Source organism: Oncorhynchus mykiss, chromosome 7 (genome assembly GCF_013265735.2).
Source record: "Oncorhynchus mykiss isolate Arlee chromosome 7, USDA_OmykA_1.1, whole genome shotgun sequence".
Taxonomy (NCBI): domain Eukaryota; kingdom Metazoa; phylum Chordata; class Actinopteri; order Salmoniformes; family Salmonidae; genus Oncorhynchus; species Oncorhynchus mykiss.
Window position 1 is genome coordinate 67,412,337 of NC_048571.1, and position 21,342 is coordinate 67,433,678.

At 42.7% G+C, this 21,342-nt stretch overlaps 1 protein-coding gene across 3 annotated transcripts; it reads left to right on the forward strand.

The window, feature by feature from the left end:
• Positions 1 to 443: 443 nt before the first annotated feature.
• eif4enif1 (eukaryotic translation initiation factor 4E nuclear import factor 1) lies at positions 444 to 21,080 on the forward strand. 3 transcript variants are annotated; one of them, XM_021610283.2, is made up of 19 exons: positions 444 to 854; positions 1,716 to 1,867; positions 1,957 to 2,030; positions 2,155 to 2,282; positions 2,502 to 2,767; positions 3,025 to 3,217; positions 3,525 to 3,688; positions 4,278 to 4,416; positions 4,771 to 4,950; positions 5,153 to 5,484; positions 9,107 to 9,187; positions 9,353 to 9,554; positions 9,725 to 9,831; positions 17,536 to 17,675; positions 17,873 to 17,954; positions 18,272 to 18,398; positions 18,670 to 19,011; positions 19,454 to 19,630; positions 19,841 to 20,315. In XM_021610283.2, exons 2-19 carry the CDS (start codon positions 1,775 to 1,777, stop codon positions 20,068 to 20,070), a joined length of 3,057 nt encoding a protein of 1,018 aa, XP_021465958.2. In that variant the 5' UTR covers positions 444 to 854; positions 1,716 to 1,774; the 3' UTR covers positions 20,071 to 20,315. The 3 variants fall into 3 exon arrangements, with proteins under 3 accessions (XP_021465958.2, XP_021465960.2, XP_021465957.2); XM_021610282.2 differs by having other exon boundaries at positions 447 to 854; positions 3,522 to 3,688; positions 19,841 to 21,080; XM_021610285.2 differs by lacking the exon at positions 4,771 to 4,950 and having other exon boundaries at positions 445 to 854; positions 3,522 to 3,688.
• The last annotated feature ends 262 nt before the right edge of the window (positions 21,081 to 21,342 follow it).

Below are 21,342 nucleotides of genomic sequence, written 5' to 3' on the forward strand. Positions count from 1 at the left end.
CTTCTGTCATACCCTTTAAAATACATAAGGATGTTGATCTTTATGGTGGCACCCTTGTTATTAAGTGACCGCCTGCTGTTTTACAAACTTACTCTGTGCAAACCAACAGACCACATACACAAAACACGTACCATCAGTTAAGGGTGCGTTAAAGCACAGATAATCTTAGCCCTAACATGACAGGGCACTGGTATAATTTACTAAGAAATAAAAATGTGGATGTGTTGAGTACCCTTTGGTTGACCAGGCCTACATGTCAAATTAGCAATCAAGGAAAGGGCTAGTTGTTGTTTTTTAAAGCATTGAAAGTGTGAAAATTATCAGCATTCATCGCTCTGCTTTGGAATGATAACAATTAGCTGACCATACAGAATGCCTGATATGAAATGACTCACTCTTAAAAGACAAGAAGCCGTTTATATTTTATCTAAATACATATACATTATTTTCATAGTCAAACGAGACATTGTCAAATACAGTAATGGTTTTAAGAAATTATTTATTATATTTTGAAATAGTTTAGCAAGGCATTAGTGATGGGCACTATATAATCAAGCCTACGAAGAGCTCGTTCCGAACTAAGCGGTGATGAAGGCAAATTCGCTGCTGCGACGAAACATATACCGAAGACAAGTCTACTTCGACAATATAAGACGCCAGTATACTTTTGGATTTGTGTTCGTAGAAATATCACGGGCGTTGGCTCTTTGTTGAAAAAACGACCCTAGTTAATTGTAAGAAAAACGTGCACTTATTGGAAGGCTTTATCTCCAGCTAGCTAGCTGGCTAACTAGCCGTAGAGCTAGGTTAGCTAGCTAACATCTTTTGGCTTCATACGTTTTCTGAACAGAATTGTAAGTGAATGGGTACCTTTTTACATATGCAACTTTAAGAGTGATTTATGTTGGTGGGTTTGTTAACGTTACTTGACTGTGCTCGGCATTTATTAATTGAATTTGTGGCTAACGCGTTAGTTGGGTAACTTGGCTATCAAATTATCCCACAAGTCGGCGTTCAGGCTAGCTTGCTCAACTAAACAAAGTTTTGGCCTCTAAGTATGCTAACTAGTTGGCCAACTACATAACGTTAGTTAGCTACCAAGTAAACCAAACACTACGCCAATGGTCGTAACTTCAAACTAGATAGGTAGCTAGCTAATTGTTAGCCATTCATAGAGTATTTGACGCCGGTTGTCTTAGTATCAGCGTATTCATGTCATCTGCCAGTACGTACACCTTATTTAGCTTGTTAACTAATGATCGCCAATTTCCTAGCATGCGAACATTAGTTGGCTACCTAATTGCCATCATTAGCTAACTTGGTAACGTTAATCGCCACTTCGCTATGCCGCTCAGGTATGGATGGCTAATTTGTTGCCAGACCAGTTTAGTTTTTCAATTTCGTCTTGTCTGCTTTTAACTCCAGGCCACGTCGGAGACCTCGCGTTAATGTGCTAAGGCGATGTATTTCTCGAATGTAGCTAGTAGTGATATAGGCTTGATCTTTGCGTGTTGATATTTACTATTTTCTTGTAATTACTACGCAACTTTTAAAATAATGCCAGAATGCTGTTTGAATATCCAGTCTTTATTCAGACTTTTCAGGGTCTTCCTCACCAATATAGAATTCACTTTCAGGGTTATGAATTTTTTACTTTTGGTAGATATAGTAAGCCTGTATGGGATATTTCATAACAGTATGTCATTCTTTAACAGGTATACTACTAAGATCTTAAAACAGAAGTTATATATTGGTTTGGCTGCCTGACGGAGTCATGGAAAGGGATGCTTGTGTAGAGGTGCAGGAGAATGGTGACATCGAGGTGGTCAAGGAATCAACAGGACCATCCCCTTACAGATATACCAAGGTATTTTGGCGATGCATGGCTAATATAAATAGATGGCTGCCCACCTAGCAGCACAACTTTGTGGGTTAACATAATTTGTCTTCTTACAGGAGGAGCTTTTGGAGATCAAATATTTCCCAATCTGTAATGAAAGGCCAGACTGTCTTTTGGAAAAATTTGACAGGTGAGTGTTTTTTAGATTGGGTCAAATTAGTCCAAAGTGTGAAACACTTGTAGTTCTATGCCAACTCTTGAGTTGTTCCCTCTGGTTTAACTGTTGTGTTTTTTTGGGGGTGGGGGGTGTCCAGTGATGGTGTGTGGGACCCTGAGAAGTGGCATGCTTCGCTGTACTCCACCTCGGAGTGCAGCTCTCCTGTGGATGGATATAAGAAGGACTTTGTGGATGATAGGATCCCTCTGAAACGTAGAATTGCAGGTAAATGAGTAATGTAGTATCATTTTCATAGCTGATATTCAAATGACTAGCATACACATTTAAAACATACTCCATAAGGTTGGGGGCTTTTGAGCTCAAATTTGTACAGCTGTCCTTAGACACGCCACCTTGCTTACTCTTACTATTCTTTGTAGAATAAGCTATGGTGCATTAGTGTGAATGTTGAATGCTAACTGTTTTTTGTGACACTGTTCTCAGATCCCCGTGAGCGACTAAAGGAGGATGACCTGGATGTGGTGCTCAGCCCACAGCGTCGTAGCTTCGGAGGGGGGTGCGTTGGCAATGCTTTGCCTGCACCCTCCCGGCGCCCTGTCAGCCCCCTGGAGAATAAGGAGAATGAGAGTCTCCGGCTGGGTGTGGCGCGGCGCATCGGCAGTGGGCGCATCATGGCGGCCCGAGGATTCGAAAGGGAGAGGGAACCCCGCGTGGAGAAGGAGCGAGACTTCAAGGATAAGAGGTTCAGGGTTAGTGTCTGTTTGCTGCTTCCTGAGCTGCATTCAATTCAAACAGAATGACCCTAAAGGGACAAATGGTTATCTGTATGTACCTACGCACAAAATTGTTATTTCTTGTGCCTCAATGGGAGGCCTACTTCCTGCAGTAATACATCTAAATGACAATCGTCAGGAGCTGTGTACACATTCCACTCTTTGCTATTTCCCATGGAATTTAGCAGCCTGTTAGATTTGGCGTATACCAGTTCTTCTTCCCTTTCCTGCAGCGTGACTTTGGGGACAAGCGTGTGTTCAGTGAGAGGAGGAGGAATGACCTGGAGGAAGAGCCGGAGTGGTTCTCAGGGGGCCCGACCAGCCAATCAGAGACCATTGAGCTCATTGGCTTTGATGACAAGATCCTGGAGGAGGACAAGCGCAGACCCAAACGCTCCAGGAAGAGGACAGACTCTGTGAGAGAAGGCAAGTCATGCTGCATCATATCACTATTGGAGATCATGGGAGTTGGTGTCCCCCAAAAAGGTTGTCTGGTGGCTGGGTCCAATCTGGTGTGTGGGTGGTTTGAGTAAAAAATAACTCCATATACCTTAAAATGAGTACCGGGGGGTGGTGGTATCTGATGCAACGTCAGAGTCAATATTGTAGCTTCCATCAATGTAATTGTCTAACTTCAGTAGCCATTCAGCGATCAGTTTATCTTAAACCAGCAAGCTACCCTGATGGTCTGTTATGTGTTTATTCATTGTTGTGTTTGCATTGTGTTCAGCAGTGGAATGTAACGGTGGGCTAGCAGAGGAGCATGTAGTGAGAGATTCTCACTCTACAGCAGACCAGGAGGTCCCTCACCCAGAGGTCCTACCAGAGCAGACATCAGGAGACTTTGACTTCAATGAGTTCTTCAACCTGGAGAAGACCATGCCAGGACTGGCCTCTGTAAGTCCTGGGCAGCACTGCATGTTTACCGTGTGTTTGGGGGCTATAAGGTGTGCACTGTTATACATCAACTTTAAATATACCATGCATTGGTCTGTAGTTGGCTACACATGGTCTTCTCATACACTGGAGGTTAGTTTCATGATGTTATCACTTGGGACTTTTCTTTGTCTATTTGGATGAATGATGGTGGTATTGCCACCCTGTCAAGGACATTGTACTTTCTAAAATATTTTCTTGCTGTATTATGATTAAAAAAAATTGCAGTGAAAGGTTGTAAGTGACTCAACCGGTTTCTCCTCCAGTGTGGTGTTTTTTTTAGTGTTCAGTCTAATGCAAATGTATGCCCATTGTGTTCCAGTTTATTACGTCACTTATTAGAATACCTTGCAAATTATTAGCAAAGGAAGCTCATTTCCCTATTTTATAGACATGGGATAGGGAAATAATGCACAGATTCAATGAATGAAGGGTACACTACTGTGCACATGGACAGAGCCCTAAATGTAAGTGTCACACCCACCCTTTAGCAGTCTGCCACTTTGGACTACCAGCTTGCCTCTGACTGGCCTCTGTCCCTATGTTGCAGATGATAGAAGATGTTCTGGGTGAGGGCCCTGTGTCGGCCAGCCGTTTCAGCCGGTGGTTCTCCAGTAACCTGAGTCCTTCAGGCAGCCGCTCCTCCAGCCTGCGCTCCACCCCCCACGAGGAGCTGGAGAGACTGGCCGGTAAGGAAGGGGCACACTTCTAGCCTGGTCCCAGATCTGTTTGCTGTCTTGCCAACTCCTGTGGTCATTAGCATGACAATGACATGGGAGTTGGCAAGACTGCACAAACTGATCTGGGACCAGGCTAGAATTCATTATGTTAGTTATGCCTTCTGTTTAATTTTATTATAGAAGCATAATTGAATTACAAAATGAAATGCAATGCTTTTTTTACATTGAGGACTAACACACATTTGTTATGGCCACAGATTAAGCCTAATCCTGAAATAAACACAAACTTAATTTGTCTAGGCAACTGCACCCTATTGTCTAAATTTGGGAAATTATTGGTTTACCCCTCCCTCCCTCCCTCAGGGCTGGACCCCCGCTGTACGTCCCCTAGCCAGGGGGGCCCTGTCCCCTACTTCACCCCCATCCAGTCAGTGGAGTGTAGGGATAAGGTGGACATCCTGGAGCTGTTACACAAGGCCAAGATAGACTTGAAACCCCTCCTCTCCAGCCTCAATGTTAACAAGCAACGGCTACAGCAGAGCAGTGAGTCATCCTTTACATAACCAGTACCTAAATTCCACCATGTCAACTACATCAGCTGCAAGACTACTACAACATTTGTCTTGTATACAAATGGTTAGGTCCTGTGGCTAGTTCAGCATTTAAGATGAGAGTAATTGTTTGTAGGTTTTGGTGCATTGGTATGATGTGCATGTTTACATTGCCCTTCTGCCTTGTCCCCCAGCTCACTCGGGTGTAGTTCTCTCTTTGGAGGAGGTTGAGGGGGGCCTGAAGGAGCTGAAAGTGGGCTCGGAACTGCACCACCAGATGCCACGAAAGGCCCACCAGCATCAGCAGCAGGGAAGCATCGGTGGCGGAGGCAGCACCAGCAGTGGCACACCCTTCATGGCTGAGCACCTGGAGCGGGCTCTAACAGGCGGTGTAGGCCCCAGTGCAGGGCCCCCTTGTTCACGGGCCAGAGACCCTGACATGTCCGCTTTTAACAAGTTGGTCAGCAGCATGAAGGCAAGTGGAACACTGCCCAGCCACCCCAAAGAAAACCAAGTGAACAGCAACGTAAGTGTGCCGCTCTCGGCTAATCTTTAAAAAGCACTGACTGTCCTGTTGGTATGCTTCCTCTCGGGTCCAGCTGGATGTTTAAGCCCTAACTGCTTTGAGCTGCGTCTGGTAAACTGACCCACGTATGTTTTGCTGTGAGTGTGGCAAATGATGCATGAAAGCTAACATCCTAACCATTAAATCAAAACACCAAAGTCAGTACGTCTGGAAAAGTGATGGGTATACATTTGTAAAGGAAAGTTCGAAGACTTCCTCTTTCGAGGGGTGTTCTGGATTCTCCTGAACCTCGATGCAGTAACATGACAATCAAAGGATTGCATACAGATTTTCTTTACGTTAACCCTTAACATTATGCTTCATATCAAATTCTACTAGATTATCATTGTCCTGTTACTTTTGTGGTTTTGTACCCTGGTGAATGTCTGTTACTTTGATCTATGGACATGGCGGTATATCTACATTCAGGACTTTCATTGCCTCTGGCTGAGACACTTTGCTCTTCTCCATTCCAATGGGAAAATGTTCAGATCGGACGATCAATTGTTGCTTTTTGTAACAAATTGGTCAACAGATGAACCTATGTTAGAATTGTTATGTCAAATGTTATAGGGTGGGTTGCACCAACATGGAATATCTATTAAACTGGGTTAAAACAAGTTTTAGCTATTAATCTTGTTTCACCACATTTTAAATTAAATCCTTCCCCTTCCTCTAATCTAAGTTTAATTTTCACTTTAAACCTAGATACATTTTAAGCCTGTTGGTCAATGAATTAAAATATATATATAAACTTAGATTGGGGATTATTTCTCAACTGCCACTTGGTGGTTTTAACTGATAAAATGGCAGCATATCTACTGTGGAGAGACTAAAATGAGTTCCTCAGAGAATAGACCAGTTAAATCCCGTTGCGTTTTAAGATAATTAACTCGTTATTCAGTGGGCTATTTACGTGCCCATTTTGTACAATTGAATTGGGTTTTATGATATTCCCAGCCTTGGTACGAATGATGTTATGCAACATGTTGTAACGGGCCTGATAACGCTAACATATTAGTGAAGTAGCATTAATGTTAGTTTTAACGTGCGTTATTTATGCTTACTAAATATTGGGTCAAATTGTCCATCATAGGGGTTATGGCGGCAGGTTAGCCTAGTGGTTAGAGCATTGGACTAGTAACCGGAAGGTTGCAAGTTCAACCCCCGAGCTGACAAGGTACAAATCTTGTTGGCTGTTCTGCCCCTGAACAGGCAGTTAACCCACTGTTCCTAGGCCGTCATTGAAAATAATAATTTGTTCTTAACTGACTTGCCTAGTTAAATAAAGGTTTGTTTTTTAAAAATGGAGAGGGGGGAACTGCTGGGGAATCATCTCGCATATCTTCTAGGTGATAGGATCAATTCCCTTGGACGGAGGCCCCCCTCCGGCTCCGCCTTTCCTTTGCCGTGTCCTTTCTGGATTTGCTTTTGCTTTTTTCCAGCACGCTTTAATTTGATTTGGGTCCCTCTTCCCTTTAGTCCATGTCAATCCATTTACATTTGTCGTATTAAATGGCCCAGGTGTCTTACTACTTTTTGGCAGTCGTGTTGGCTGTCTTTTTTTATCCTCCAGTACATTACTAAATTCCTCCATCAGCTCCGGCGATATTTTCAATTCTTTCATAAGTGGAGTTATTTGAACTGTGACTTGCCATGATCAGGTGGCTAGCGGACAAATAAATAGCGTTAATGACAAATATTGTACGCTAGCTAGCTTGGCTTATAAACTAGCTAGCTACAGTAGCTAACAAATTCGTTTTCTGTCTAGTACTGGCCAATAACAGATTTTATTTCAAATCAGCCAACCCATGAGAACCTTTTACGATAGTTGCGGTAGTTCTAACATTACATTGTTTTTATCAAGGAACAGTAACTTTGTGGCCTCGTTTGGCAAGTTAGCTAGCTACTTCGTTTCAATTCACGAAATACCTCATATTGGTGTAACATGTCACTAATCATTAGTTTAAAACTGTTTGTCATAGATTTACTGATCCAGATTTAAAATGAGGTGGTGCAACACATCTCTAATCATAAACCTAGATTAGCTCTAATCCTAGATTAATTTTAACCATATTGGTGCAACCCACCCATAATGTCTTATACGTAACAATCTATGTTTTCCATTGGATGACCTCAGTCATTTCTAGTATTTTGATGTTAAAATGGGATGTGTAACACAAACTAACCAAAGCATATGTTGGCTTCTCAAATGACTGCCTCGCCTGGTTCACCAACTACTTCTCAGATAGAGTTCAGTGTGTCAAATCGGAGGGCCTGTTGTCCGGACCTCTGGCAGTCTCTATGGGGGTGCCACAGGGTTCAATTCTCGGACCGACTTTCTTTGTATATATCAACAGTGTCTCTCTTGCTGCTGGTGTTTCTCTGATCCACATCTATGCAGACGCCACCATTCTGTATACATCTGGCCCCTCTTTGGACACTGTTAACCAACCTCCAGATGAGCTTCAATGCCATAACACTCCTTCCGTCGCCTCCAACTGCTCTTAAAAACAAGTGAAACTAAATGCAAGCTCTTCACCTGATCGCTGCCCACACCCTCCCTCCCAGCATCACTATTCTGGATGGTTCTGACTTAGAATATGTGGAAATCTATAAATACCTAGGTGTTTGGCTAGACTGTAAACGCTCCTTCCAGACTCGCATTAAGCATCTCCAATCCAAAATTAAATCTTGAATCGGCTTTCTGTTTCGACTTTCTGTTTCGACAACAAAGCCTCCTTCACTCATGCTGCCTAACAAACCCTCATAAAACTGACTATCCTACCGATCCTTGACTTCAGCGACGTCATTTACAAAATAGCCTCCAACACTATTCAGACTGCATCCAATTTGCTATCACAGTGCCATCAGTTTTGCCACCAAAGACCCATATACTACCCACCACTGCGACCTGTGTGCTGTCGTTGGCTGGTCACCATAGCAGCACCCATCTGTAGCATGCCTTCCAGCAGGTATATTGCACTGGTCATCCCCAAAGCCAACACTTTCTTTGGCTGCCTTTCCTTCCAGTTCTCTGCTGCCAATGACGAACGATTGCAGAAATCACTGAAGCTCGAGACGGATATCTCCCTCTAACTTTAAGCATCCGCTGTCAGAGCAGCTTAGATCACTGTACCTGTACACAGCCAATCTGTAAATTGCACACCTGACTACCTCATCCCCATATTATTACTTACGCTCTTGCTCTTTTGCACCCCAGTATCTACTTGCACATCTATCACTCCAGTATTAATGCTATATTGTAGTTATTTTTGCCTCTAGGGCCTACTTCTTGCCTACCTCTCTACTCTTCTACATTTGCACACAATGTACATAGAAGAATCTATTTTTATTTTATTTTGTGTTATTGACTGTACGTTTAACTCTTTTTGTCGCTTTGCTTTATCTTGGCCAGGTCAGTTGTAAATGACAACTTGTTCTGAACTGGCCCAACTGGTTAAATAAAGGTCAAATAAATAAAATCAAAATGTATGCATCAGAAAATGCCCAGTGGGATGGATTAAGTGTGTCCACTACCAAGACGGCTGTCTGATTGCACCACCTTCCACCTCATTTACAGCTCAATCAGCCCTCGAACCCTGCTGTAGTGCCCCTGCCTGAAGCCACAGTGCCTGCCCAACAGCACAAGAACATATTCCAGGTGTGTGGTTTGGGACTAACTTGCATGTGGAATTTTGATAGTAAGCTGTAGCATGAAAGGATGGCGTTATTTTGTTTGTTTAGGAATGGAGGACTCCCTGATTAGTGCTTATTTTATGATGTCTGTGTTGGTCCTGTCTGAGCAGTGTGTATAAAACTGTTACAGGAGCTTCTGGGTGCACAGGGACCTCCCTGTAGAGGCTCCCCTTCACTCCTCCACAGCCTGCTGGGCAGCCCCAACCCCCCTCCACACCCTGGCCCTGGTCCTCAACACAGCCTGCTACAGCACAGGGGGCCCTCGCCTCCACTCTTCACACAGAGGGCTCCCTCTCCTGACTATTTCCATGGACGCATGCATCCTCCCGCCGGTAGAGATTACTCTGTGGAAGCTAAGACTAGGTTGTGTTCATTAGGGCACACTGTAGAAAGCAAGTGTTCAGTCTCTACCCTGCCCTTGTTTCAGGGCAATTTTCTTCCATTTGATGCCTAATAACTACAGTGTAATTGAGTGACTGCTTTTGTCTTGTGACCTTTTCAGGTTACCCTGTTGGTCCACAGCCCATGATTGGGGAGCAGTTCCCAGAGATCCATAGATCCTTCAGCCCTGGTCCTGGACATGGACCCACCCTACAACAGCAACAACAGGTCAGAGATACTCTTGTCTATCAAATTGCCCAATGATGGTTTGGGCAGGACGATACCAGTATCTCAAAACGCAGTTTGATACTGAGTTAACTTCTTTAGGAAAACAACCCTAGTATTTGTAACACATTATCATCCATTTTATTTTCAAAGCTATAGGACACTATTTTACATACAACAGGTTTTAAAGGGCCTAAAGTCTGCTTTGTGTTATGTGATACTGTTATCATCCCGGCCCTAATTTTGGGACAGTAACACTTTTCTGAAGTAGGGCTGGGCGACATATCAAATTTGTTTTAGTGAAAAATTCCAAATGCCTGTATCGCAAGAATCAAGGTTTTTATGAACGTTTATGTCCACTTGTTCTCATGGCTTGTCTCCTTGTGTACTGTGTCCCTTTCCACACATACACTGAGCTCCTCTCTGCCACTCACAACAACAAATATTAAAGATTACTACTTCCTCACTGACAACAAGTAGTTTCAACTTGCAATTTGAGGTTTGGTCAAACAGACTTGTTCATATAGACACAGAAACAACATTGAGCCATTTATTTTACTGTAATCTATGTTTTATGTCTCAACTGAGAGCATACCCTACTAAAACTGGAGTATTAATGAAAAGGGTTTCTAGGAAATGAATGCTCTGTTTCTAGGGCTGTAACTATTCACCGCTACACATCGGTTCCTGATTCCAATGTTTAAGATTGGACTGCATCGGTGCGCATACTCCAAACTGATCTAAATGTAGCAAGCATCAATCAGAAAATCCGCTCAAACATTGGGAATCGCCAATTCACAAAAAATTAAAAAAAATGTTGCTCAAATTACTTCTATCTGAAAGTGATAGTGTTGTGGCTAGATTAGGGGCCTACAGTACAGACCGCTCCTCCAGCTCATGAGCTCCAGCAGCAGATTTTTATTTAGAATAGAAAATGAACGTGTTTATGCAACATCTTAGTATATCGAAACCAATCACTTCGATTTGTTCTCGAATCGCACTGAATCCTTTCAGACTAAAATGTACCGTTCCTGTATCGGAGCCCTTGTATCTAGATCAGCGGAGGCTTGTGGGTGGAGTTGTGGGAGGATGAGCTCTTTGTAATGAATGGAATCAAATGTGGCTTCCGTATGTTTGACACAGTTCCATTAGAATGAGCCTGTCCTCCTATATCTCCTCCCACCAGCCTTTCCTGCTCTAGATGCATATCAAATAGTCTTAAAATGGAAAGATTCACATCCCTATCAGTTTGACTCGAGCAGCATTTTCCACGTACTGTTACGTGCTAGCTGTAGTCTGTTTTTATAAATGTGCATTGAGTAGGGCTGGTGACGGTATTATCGGCAGTCATGAGTCAGGACCGCCGCAGTAAAATTCTACGTGACCATTGAGTCACAGTAATCTCTTATGCACTCTGGACATACATTTGTAGTTCCCAACTCGCTAATGACCATTAGGTCGCTAATGGCCTGCTACTCGGGGCTGTATAGACCATCTGACATAAATACAATTGAAAATCGCATGAAACCCTTATCAAAGCAATATGTATGTTTAGAACGCCCCTCATTGTGATCAATTTGAACAAAGAAATTTAACAGCAGGTTGAAATGCTGGCTTCAGCCCGATGTCTAGTTTAACGCCGCCGTGCAGAACTGTCAAAGCTGCCGTGCGTACCTACAGTGGAAGTCGGATGTTTACATACACCTTAGCCAAATACATTTCAACTCAGTTTTTCACAATTCCTGACATTTAATCCTAGTAAAAATTCCCTGTCTTTGGTCAGTTAGGATCAACACTATATTTTAAGAATGTGAAATGTCAGAATAATAGGAGAGAATTATTTCTTTCTTTCATCACATTCCCAGTGAGTAAGAAGTTTACATACACTCAATTGGTAGCATTGCCTTTTTTAAATGGTTTAATTTGGGTCAAATGTTTTGGGTAGCCTTTCACAAGCTTCCCACAATAAGTTGGGTGAATTTTGGCCCATTCCTCCTGACAGAGCTGGTGTAACTGAGTCAGGTTTGTAGGCCTCCTTGATCGCACACGCCTTTTCATTTCTGCCCACCCATTTTCTATGGGCTTGAGGTCAGGGCTTTGATGGCACAACTTTGGAAGTATGCTTGGGGTCATTGTCCATTTGGAAGACACACTTCCTGACTGATGTCTTGATGTTGCTTCAATATATCCACATTTTCCATCATGATGCCATCTATTTTGTGAAGTGCACCAGTCCCTCCTGCAGCAGAGCACCCCTACAACATGATGCTGCCACCCCCATGCTTCACGTTTGGGATGGTGTTGTTCGACTTGCAAACCTCCCTTTTTCCGCCAAACATAACAATGGTCATTATGGCCAAACAGTTAGCTTTCTGTTTCATCAGACCAGAGGACATTTCTCCAAAAAGTACAATATTTGTCCCCATGTGCAGTTGCAAACCGTAGTCTGGCTTTTCTATGACTGTTTTGGAGCAGTGGCTTCTTCCTTGCTGTGCAGACTTTCAGGTTATGTTGAAATAGGACTCGTTTTACTGTGGATAGATACTTTAGTAACCATTTTCCTCCATCTTCACAAGGTCTTTTGTTGATTTGCACTTTGCACCAAAGTACCTTAATCTCTAGGAAACAGAACACGTCTCCTTCCTGCGCGGTATGACTGCTCTGTTGTGTTTATACTTGCGTACTATTGTTTGTACAGATGAACGTGGTACCTTCAGGCGTTTGGAAATTGTTCCCAAGGATGAACCAGACTTGTGGAGGTCTCCAATTTTTTTTTTTGAGGTCTTGGCTGATTTCTTTTGATTTTTCCCTTGATGTCAAGCAAAGAGTTTGAAGTTAGGCCTTGAAATACATCTACAGGTACACCTCCAATTGACTCAAATGATGTCAATTAGCCTATCAGAAGCTTCTAAAGCCATGACATAATTTTCTGGAATTTTCCAAGCTGTTTAAAGGCACAGTCAACTTAGTGTATGCAAACTTCTGATCCACTGGAATTGATACAGTGAAATAATCTGTAAACAATTGTTGGAAAAATGACTTGTCATGCACCAAGTACATGTCCTAACCGACTTGCCAAAACTATAGTTAACAAGACATTTGGAGTGGTTGAAAAACGAGTTTCAATGACACACTTTGGTTGAATGTGAACTGCCGACTTCAACTGTATATAACGTAGGTAGATGACAATGACGGCACAAAAATATAGCGATACATGTGCAACACAGCATTCCTAACCTAGCCCACAATGTCTGCTGTGTGGATCGAGTGGTCATTTGATGGAGTAAGAGCATTTCAGTGAGATGGCGAAATCCATTAATGCAGAGATAATGGAGTTCCTTGCCCTTGACAAGCAAACCGCCTGTCGTGGTTAAAGTTAGCTTTCGTTGACTGGTCGCGCACCGGTACACACTACCAAGTAGATGCTATTTTTCAAATGTTTCCATACCGGAGATGCATAGTATTGTTGAAACGCACATCCATGAGCTACTTGCTATGGACGTCACTGCTATTAGCTTCACGATTGACATTAGGAAAAGTGATGTCTGCCCCATGAGCATGCCGAGTCCGACAGCACAGTGGGTCGACAAGGATTTGGTATTTTTTTATTTTTTTTTATTTCACCTTTATTTAACCAGGTAGGCAAGTTGAGAACAAGTTCTCATTTACAATTGCGACCTGGCCAAGATAAAGCAAAGCAGTTCGACACACAACGACACAGAGTTACACATGGAGTAAAACAAACATACAGTCAATAATACAGTATAAACAAGTCTATATACGATGTGAGCAAATGAGGTGAGATAAGGGAGGTATAGGCAAAAAAGACATGGTGGCAAAGTAAATACAATATAGCAAGTAAAACACTGGAATGGTAGATTTGCAATGGGAGACTGTGCAAGGTAGAAATAAAAATAATGGGGTGCAAAGGAGCAAAATAAATAAATAAAATACAGTAGGGAAAGAGGTAGTTTGGGCTAAATTATAGGTGGGCTATGTACAGGTGCAGTAATCTGTGAGCTGCTCTGACAGTTGGTGCTTAAAGCTAGTGAGGGAGATAAGAGTTTCCAGTTTCAGAGATTTTTGTAGTTCGTTCCAGTCATTGGCAGCAGAGAACTGGAAGGAGAGGCGGCCAAAGAAATAATTGCTTTTGGGGGTGACTAGAGATATACCTGCTGGAGCGTGTGCTACAGGTGGGAGATGCAATGGTGACCAGCGAGCTGAGATAAGGGGGGACTTTACCTAGCAGGGTCTTGTAGATGACATGGAGCCAGTGGGTTTGGCGACGAGTATGAAGCGAGGGCCAGCCAACGAGAGCGTACAGGTCGCAATGTATTGAAGAAAGCGGTATTGCTTTCTCAAGAATGTGCTGGTTCTCTTGCTGCTGAGGATGTTTGAAACATGACCGCTCTCCATTCAAACAATTGACTCGCGAAATTAACAAAACTGCTGAAACTTCACTGCTTGATATGTATGATGAAATGTCAAATGTTTTACTGGTAATGGGGACATGTGTAAATGCTTACAAAATAGCTCTTTGGTGTGTGTTTCAACTTTAACTGTACTAGAATGCTAAAATGTTTAAAAAAACATTTTGGCAAGGAATATTGCTTACGGTCCAAAATTTCATATCGGTGCATCTCCATCTCTTCCTTTCTTTCCTCCAGCACGCAGAGTGTGGGCCTGTCAACAGTTTGATAATGTTTTGTTGTGAGAACCATGTTACTATCAATGTTCGCAAACAGATTTCACATGGTTAATTAAGCACTGGGTAAATGCAGGAACCAGGTTGGAGAGCCAATGGCATGCAGAATATCACCTGAAGCGCAGCGAGAGGCTGCATGCGCCTCAAACGGTTGATGCTGTGGAGTAGCCTAAAACTAACCTGCAGAAAAGCGGCTTCCATTTATTGGAGTGCGTGTTTATTTAAAGAGAAAGTTTTTCCCCTATTCCTTCCCACTTTATAATGGGCCATTCTAAATCTAAAGTTATTTTACATTTTAGTAAATACAAGATTAACATTTAGAATGGTGAAAATGTTTACTTGATGAAACGAAACAGCTGTGCAGTCTGAGGCAAAGAATGGAGTGCAAGCTTTTTTTTTTTGTGCTACTTTCTCAAATCATCTATAGCCTATCATGCAGCCTAAAGATTGTCTTATACATTCTAAGTATTGTTTTAATTTCTATGTCAAAACTAAAGTAGCCAACTAACTCTAAATATAGCTTATAGGCCCTGTTTCAAATGATCACTTTTACACTCAACCTAGCCACTTCATATGCACACGTGCCGGAAGGGGGAAAAGTATCCTTCATATTTTATTCAGGTAGGTTGAATTATATTTTCCTTTGTATTAAATAATGGCATGAGATTTGTATCTTGTCTGCTAAATGAACAAGCCTATGGCATATAACATTCTGTTCTTCTGAAATTAATGTTCTTGTTTCTTTAGACATGCCTAAAATAAATAATGGATTTATTCTGACGGTGTATATTAAATAGATTTTTTTTTAAAAGTAATATTCCCACGGCGTGCATCAGGGCTTCTATGCATGGTGGCCTGGAGATGCTAAGTGTGTTAATTAATGGTCAATTTCGGTGAGACCGGCAGTCTTTTGTATGTCAATAGCCGGCTGACAATTTCATGACCGCCCTAGCAATGAGCATAAAAATAACCATTTGTATAAGGAATTGCCAACTCATTTTGAGAAACAAGCATCTTTTCCAGGTAGGTTACTTGATTTCAATATTTTAAAGTGGACAGGCTAGCATGCTGTTCAGTTGGAAACATACAGGACACTTTAAACTGTACTACCTTGGGGTGTTAACTGTTTGTCGCTGAAAATTGTGCATTTAGTGTTCAGACCCCTTGATTTTGTTACATCCTTATTCTAAAATGGATAAAATTATTTTTGTCAACAGTCTACACACAATACCCCATAATAACAGAGCAAAAACATTTATTTGTTTGCATATTAAACTCGAAATTGAACTCCGGTGTATCCTGTTTCCATTGAACATCCTTGATGTTTCTACAACTTTATTGGCATCCACCTGTGATAAATTCAATTGATTGGACATGATTTGGAAAGGCACATGTCTATATATGGTCCCACAGTTGACAGTGCATGTCAGAGCAAAAACCAAGTCATGAAGTTGCAGGAATTGTCTGTTGCTCTGACAGGACTATGTCGAGGCCCAGATCTGGGGAATGGTACCAAAAAAATTCTGCTGCATTGAAGGTCCCCAAGAACACAGTGGCCTCCATAATTCTTAAATGGAAGTTTAGATCCTCCTAGAGCTGGCTGCCTGGCCAAACTGAGCAATTGGGGGCGAAGGGCCTTGGTCAGGGAGGTGGCCAAGAACCTGATGGTCAAACGGACAGAGCTCCAGAGTTCTTCTGTGACGATGGGAGAACCTTCCAGAAGGACAACTATCTCCGCAGCACTCCACCAATCAGGCCTTTATATTGGAGTTGCCAGACAGTCCAGTCCTCAGAAGGCACATGACAGCCTCCATAAAGACTCTCAGACCATAATCAAGATTCTCAGGTCTGATGAAACCAAGATTGAACTCTTTTGCCTGAATGCCAAGTGTCCTGTCTAGAGGAAACCTGGCACCATCCCTATGGTGAAGTGTGGTGGCAGCATCATGCTGTGGGGATGTTTTTCAGTGGCAGGCACTGGGAGAAGTTCCTTCGTGGCAGTTTGGAGCTCTTTAGTGAGCATTGCAGCCAAGGACGGACAACTTTTACGCGCTTCAGCACTCGGTGGTCCCGTTCTGTGAGTCGTTATTGCTCCTAGATATTTCTACTTCACAATAACCGCACTTACAGTTGACCGGGGCAGCTCGAGCAGGCCAGAAATTTGACGAACTGACTAGTTGGAAAGGTGGTATCCTATGACTGCCACTTTGACAGTCACTAAGCTCTTTTGTCTATGGCGATCGCACGGCTGTGTGCTCGATTTTTTTTCTTTTTTTTCTATATATATATATATATATATAAAAACACAATTTTTTTTACACCCAACAGCAAGTGTGGCTGAAATAGCTGAGTCAACTAATTTGAAGGGGTGTCCACTTATGTACGTATTTGGATTTACATGTGTGGTTCTCCCACTACGACTTGGGAAAACATGGAGTTTATTAGGCTACAGATTTAAATGTTATGATGAACCTCAAGTTGGTGAAAGTGCACAGTGAGTGATGATCCTTCCCGATACGTATTGATCCTGGTGACATGATTGATCCTTGGCTGCCGTTTTAGACAAATGATTGCACCTATCCATAAACTCATGTAGGCTAGTCTACCTGCATTAGATCTGCAAGCTGTTGGGTGGCGTGTACATGCCAAGACCAGAGTGGGCACATTTGCTATTTAACCCAACATTTTTGTGCCCACTATTGGGAGTTGGAAATGCGACGGAAACATATTGAACTTACATGAAGTGTTAAGCACTTTTTAAAATATTTTTTTATATTTTTTTAAGGGCACTGTCATCACGCATAGCTTTTTATCCACAAGTCAGTATGGTGGAACCACTGGTGGGGGAAAATGTTAGTGTTATTTTACAGATTTCAGAATTGTCATATCTGTCGCATATTGTATGGAAACCTAGCTACTGTAAATGAAGGTATGCCAACTGCAACATTTTTAGATGAGTGTAAAAACTGGTGATAGCTGAATGCTTTCTTCTCTGGCTCCAGATGAGGGCGCTCTCCATGGCTGTTGACCAGGCTGACCGTCAGGCGCTGATCATCCAGCAAGACCTGGCTCTCCATGCCCACCACGCCTTCCAGACAGGTTACAACAAACCGCCTCCGAGCAAGGCCTACCAACACAACAGGTGACTTTCACTTGTAGCTTTTAAGCAGGGATTGAATTATACAATGACTTGGTGCCCAACATTCATCTTTTGTAATTATGGGGGGCCCTTGATTTTTTATTTAAAAAAAAAATACAAAAATGTTTAGGGGTTTCGATCCCTCCTGTAATTCCAAACTTGGTTTCAGGTATCAATTGTGTACTGTGTGTGTTCTCCAGACAAACCAGGATGAACCGATCCCCTGGTCCAGGCCCTCATCCTGCAGGCAGAAACTCCCCTGGCAACACTGTCACCAGCATGGTATGTTGAAAGGTTGTCTGGGTCGTATTCATTAGGCACAAAACAGACGGGTAGGGGACTACCTCTGTGCTAATGAATGTGACCCTGTTCAATCACTCCGCTGAATCAAACCAGATAGTGGTTTCAGGAAATAAGTGCTTTTTTTAATGAACTGTCCAACTCTTCCCTTCCTATGCACAGTATATTAAATATATAATTTGAAGTATTGTAACTACAACTTGGAATTTGACCAACTGTCTGGTTTGTTGCATGTTACCTTTTTTTAATGCCCTCATAACTCGAAGTAATGTAACTACTGGTTCTTGTCTGTTGTACAGCTTTCGCCATCTTTCGTGCCCACGTCTGTGATCCGTAAGATGTACGAGACAAAAGAGAAGAGTCGAGATGAGCCAGGTAGTCGTCCAGACAGCAAGGAGGGTCACTCCCAAGGCCACTCTCAAGAGGGTATGTTCACATACTGCTGTTTCATGTATGTATTTAAAATGTTTTGTCAATTTAGGTTTGCATGTCCGTAATGACATTGTTTGGAGAAGGCGTTCTCGGTTAAAACTAGTCTGGTGTATTTTGGGCTTGTAATTTTTGCACAATAAATCAAATAAAAAAACACGTGGTAGTGAACTAGTACTCTAGTCAGGTGGATGAATGCCCTTGTCGCCGCACTTAACTTGTCTGTTCCTGTCTTGTCAAAAGTAGTGTTTGTGTTCCTGTGTTACAGACAGTAGCTCTCCCAGCTCCTTCCTGGATGGGATGAATGGTAGTGGTTCTCAGTCTGGAGGGGTAAAGACCTGCTCCACCCCCCTGTCCTCCCACTCCCAGGCTCGCCAGCACCCCCAGGAGCATCCTAGGCCAGGCTCCGCTGGGCACCACACCCCCACCCTGGTGTCCCCCAGGTCTGTCTCTCCCTTCCCCCGTCCAATCTACCCAGTACCGCTGCTATCCCATGGACATGTGCCCATGGTGCGCCCTGCTCTACCCCAGCTCCACCCCAGCGTGCTGCAGAGGATGCTGGCCCAGGGCATCCAGCCACAGCAGATTGGCCCGGCTCTGATACAGGCAGGTTAGTACAAGTCCACTCTTGATTACATTGTGTTTGTTTCAAACTGATCTACAAATCAAGATGAGTAATTCTGTGCCTCGTTTGCGCAAACACGCTAATTGCCTTTGCTAAGCCAGGGGTTCTCGGTGTGGTCCTACCGGGGTTCTGTGGACAGATCTCCAAAATACAATTTAAAGTGTATTTTATTAAAATGTTATGAATAAATTATTAAACAAATTGGCTAAGGGATCTGAGAAATAAATTGAGTGGGTAATACAATTTATGATTATTAATCAATATTTTATGTTCTTAACCCTAGGCAACATGGGTCTGGGAAGGTCACATATTGGTATTCACAGTACTCAAGCAATTATACATTTTTCATCCTATTACTACTTCTACTCTGAAGTGGATGGAAATGACTAATTGCTGAGGTGCTCATTGAAATATTTCTTCATCCTAGGCATATTTCCACAACATGTTGACCTCTCACAGCTTCAGGGGTTGCCCTCTACCCTACTCGGACAACCCCTCTACCCCCTAGGAGCAACGGGACATCCCCTCTTACTTCCCAGAGCCAGCAATCCCATGCAACTAGCGCTCATGCAGCAGCAACTCCAGCAGCAACAACAGAGACCAAGTGAGTGGCCTTTTCAGTTCAGTCTGTCATTGTTACTATTCAACAAGTTCAACAACTCCATCTTTAACCTATTTTACATATGTTGTACTAATGTTCATGCACAGTCTAAAAGATGCAGGGAGATGAGGGTACTTAATGGCTCTAGCTTTATGACATGGGTTTGCCAATGTTCCTCATGGCATTCACTGACAAATTTTCATTTTCTCTCAGTGCATCCAACAGTCCCAGGCCACCAGACACAGAACCACGGCCCTCATCGGACAAACCACTCCCAGCAACGTGTGGGTAGCCCTCCTGGTGTGGGGGGAGCTGGCCTGGCCAAGTGGTTTGGCTCAGACGTGCTGCAGCAGCCCCTTCCTTCCATGCCTGCTAAAGTCATAAGTGTAGACGAACTTGAGTTTGGGCCCTCAGGCGTTTCATACAACCAGAATTCTGGATAAAACAAGACTTAAGTTTCCCCCTCACTTCACCTCCCTGTTAGTGAAAATGTGGTCTTTCATTTCTAAGACTAACAGATCCTGGAGAACGAACAATACGTGTCCATGTTTTGTCTTAAACCTTGAAGTCACTGGTAGCGTATTGAGGCCTAAACTCAAAGAAAGGGAAGGATGAGTTGTGGAAGATTTCTTTTCTGCAGCTTATTTGTTTTTGGGTATTTTTTTGCAATAAAGATGAAGTAACATGAGCCCAAAACTGTACAGACTGTGGGAATAGATGTTCTTCTTCCTGTACATATTTTTTTTCTTGTTAAAGGGGAAGGTTGTATCCTGCTGTTTTTAAGTGAAAACTGCCAGTCAGATGGAGTAGCTACCAAGCGAAGCAAGGATTGTCATGTCCTGGTAGTTTTATTTCTCCCACCTTCCCCATGGATTTGAACTGCACTGAGAAAGGGGCTAATGCAAGTTCAATACCCATGTTTGATTGTGGAGTTGATCTTGAGTGTTCCCTTCAAAAGATGTCCTCCCTATGGCTTGGTCAGTCGGTGTCCCTGCCTACCCTCTGTCTGGAGAGGTGGCTGGCGCTTACAGGAAGCCCCCAGGGGGAGCAGCAAGTGCTGGTTGTGCCTTTCGCTCTCTGATTCTCAGTTCTTCTTTCTGTGATTCCTTGCATCCTATCCAGTTGCTCGTCTAAGATCCCTCCCCTCTGACATTCTTCTCCAATGTGCTTTGAAAAGGTAAAGGCTCTAAGGAAAGATGTCTAAAAGAGCCCCCAGCCTAATTTTTTTTTTTTTTTTTTTTTTTTTTTTTACTGCAACCCTCTTGACCCCCCCCCCCCTTCAGTCACTGGGAAAGAAGCACTGCTCTGAATCATGATATATATATATATATATATATATATATTTTTTTTTTTCTTTGTGGGGTTGGTAAGGATTCAGTTTATGGTAATGTGCTATTAAGTTAAAAGCACAAATAGAATGAATAAATAATGTTCAATAAAGAATTCATAACTTGCTTTGTTTATTTGTAAGAATTGAACTAAGAGTGACTACTTCAAACATGTGCCTTTTGAAAATGCAAGATATTGTGCTGCATATTTGGAATAATGAGTTGCAAAGATTGGGTCTCTTGGCGGGTTGCTTTAACAAATCAGGCACAACTAAAGACTGGTATTTTCCTCAGTCTTAATGAATGTCCTTCATGGCTTGTTTACATTTTTTTGCATTTGGGCTGACAATGAACATGGATTTTTAGATCTTACCAAATTGGCTTTCG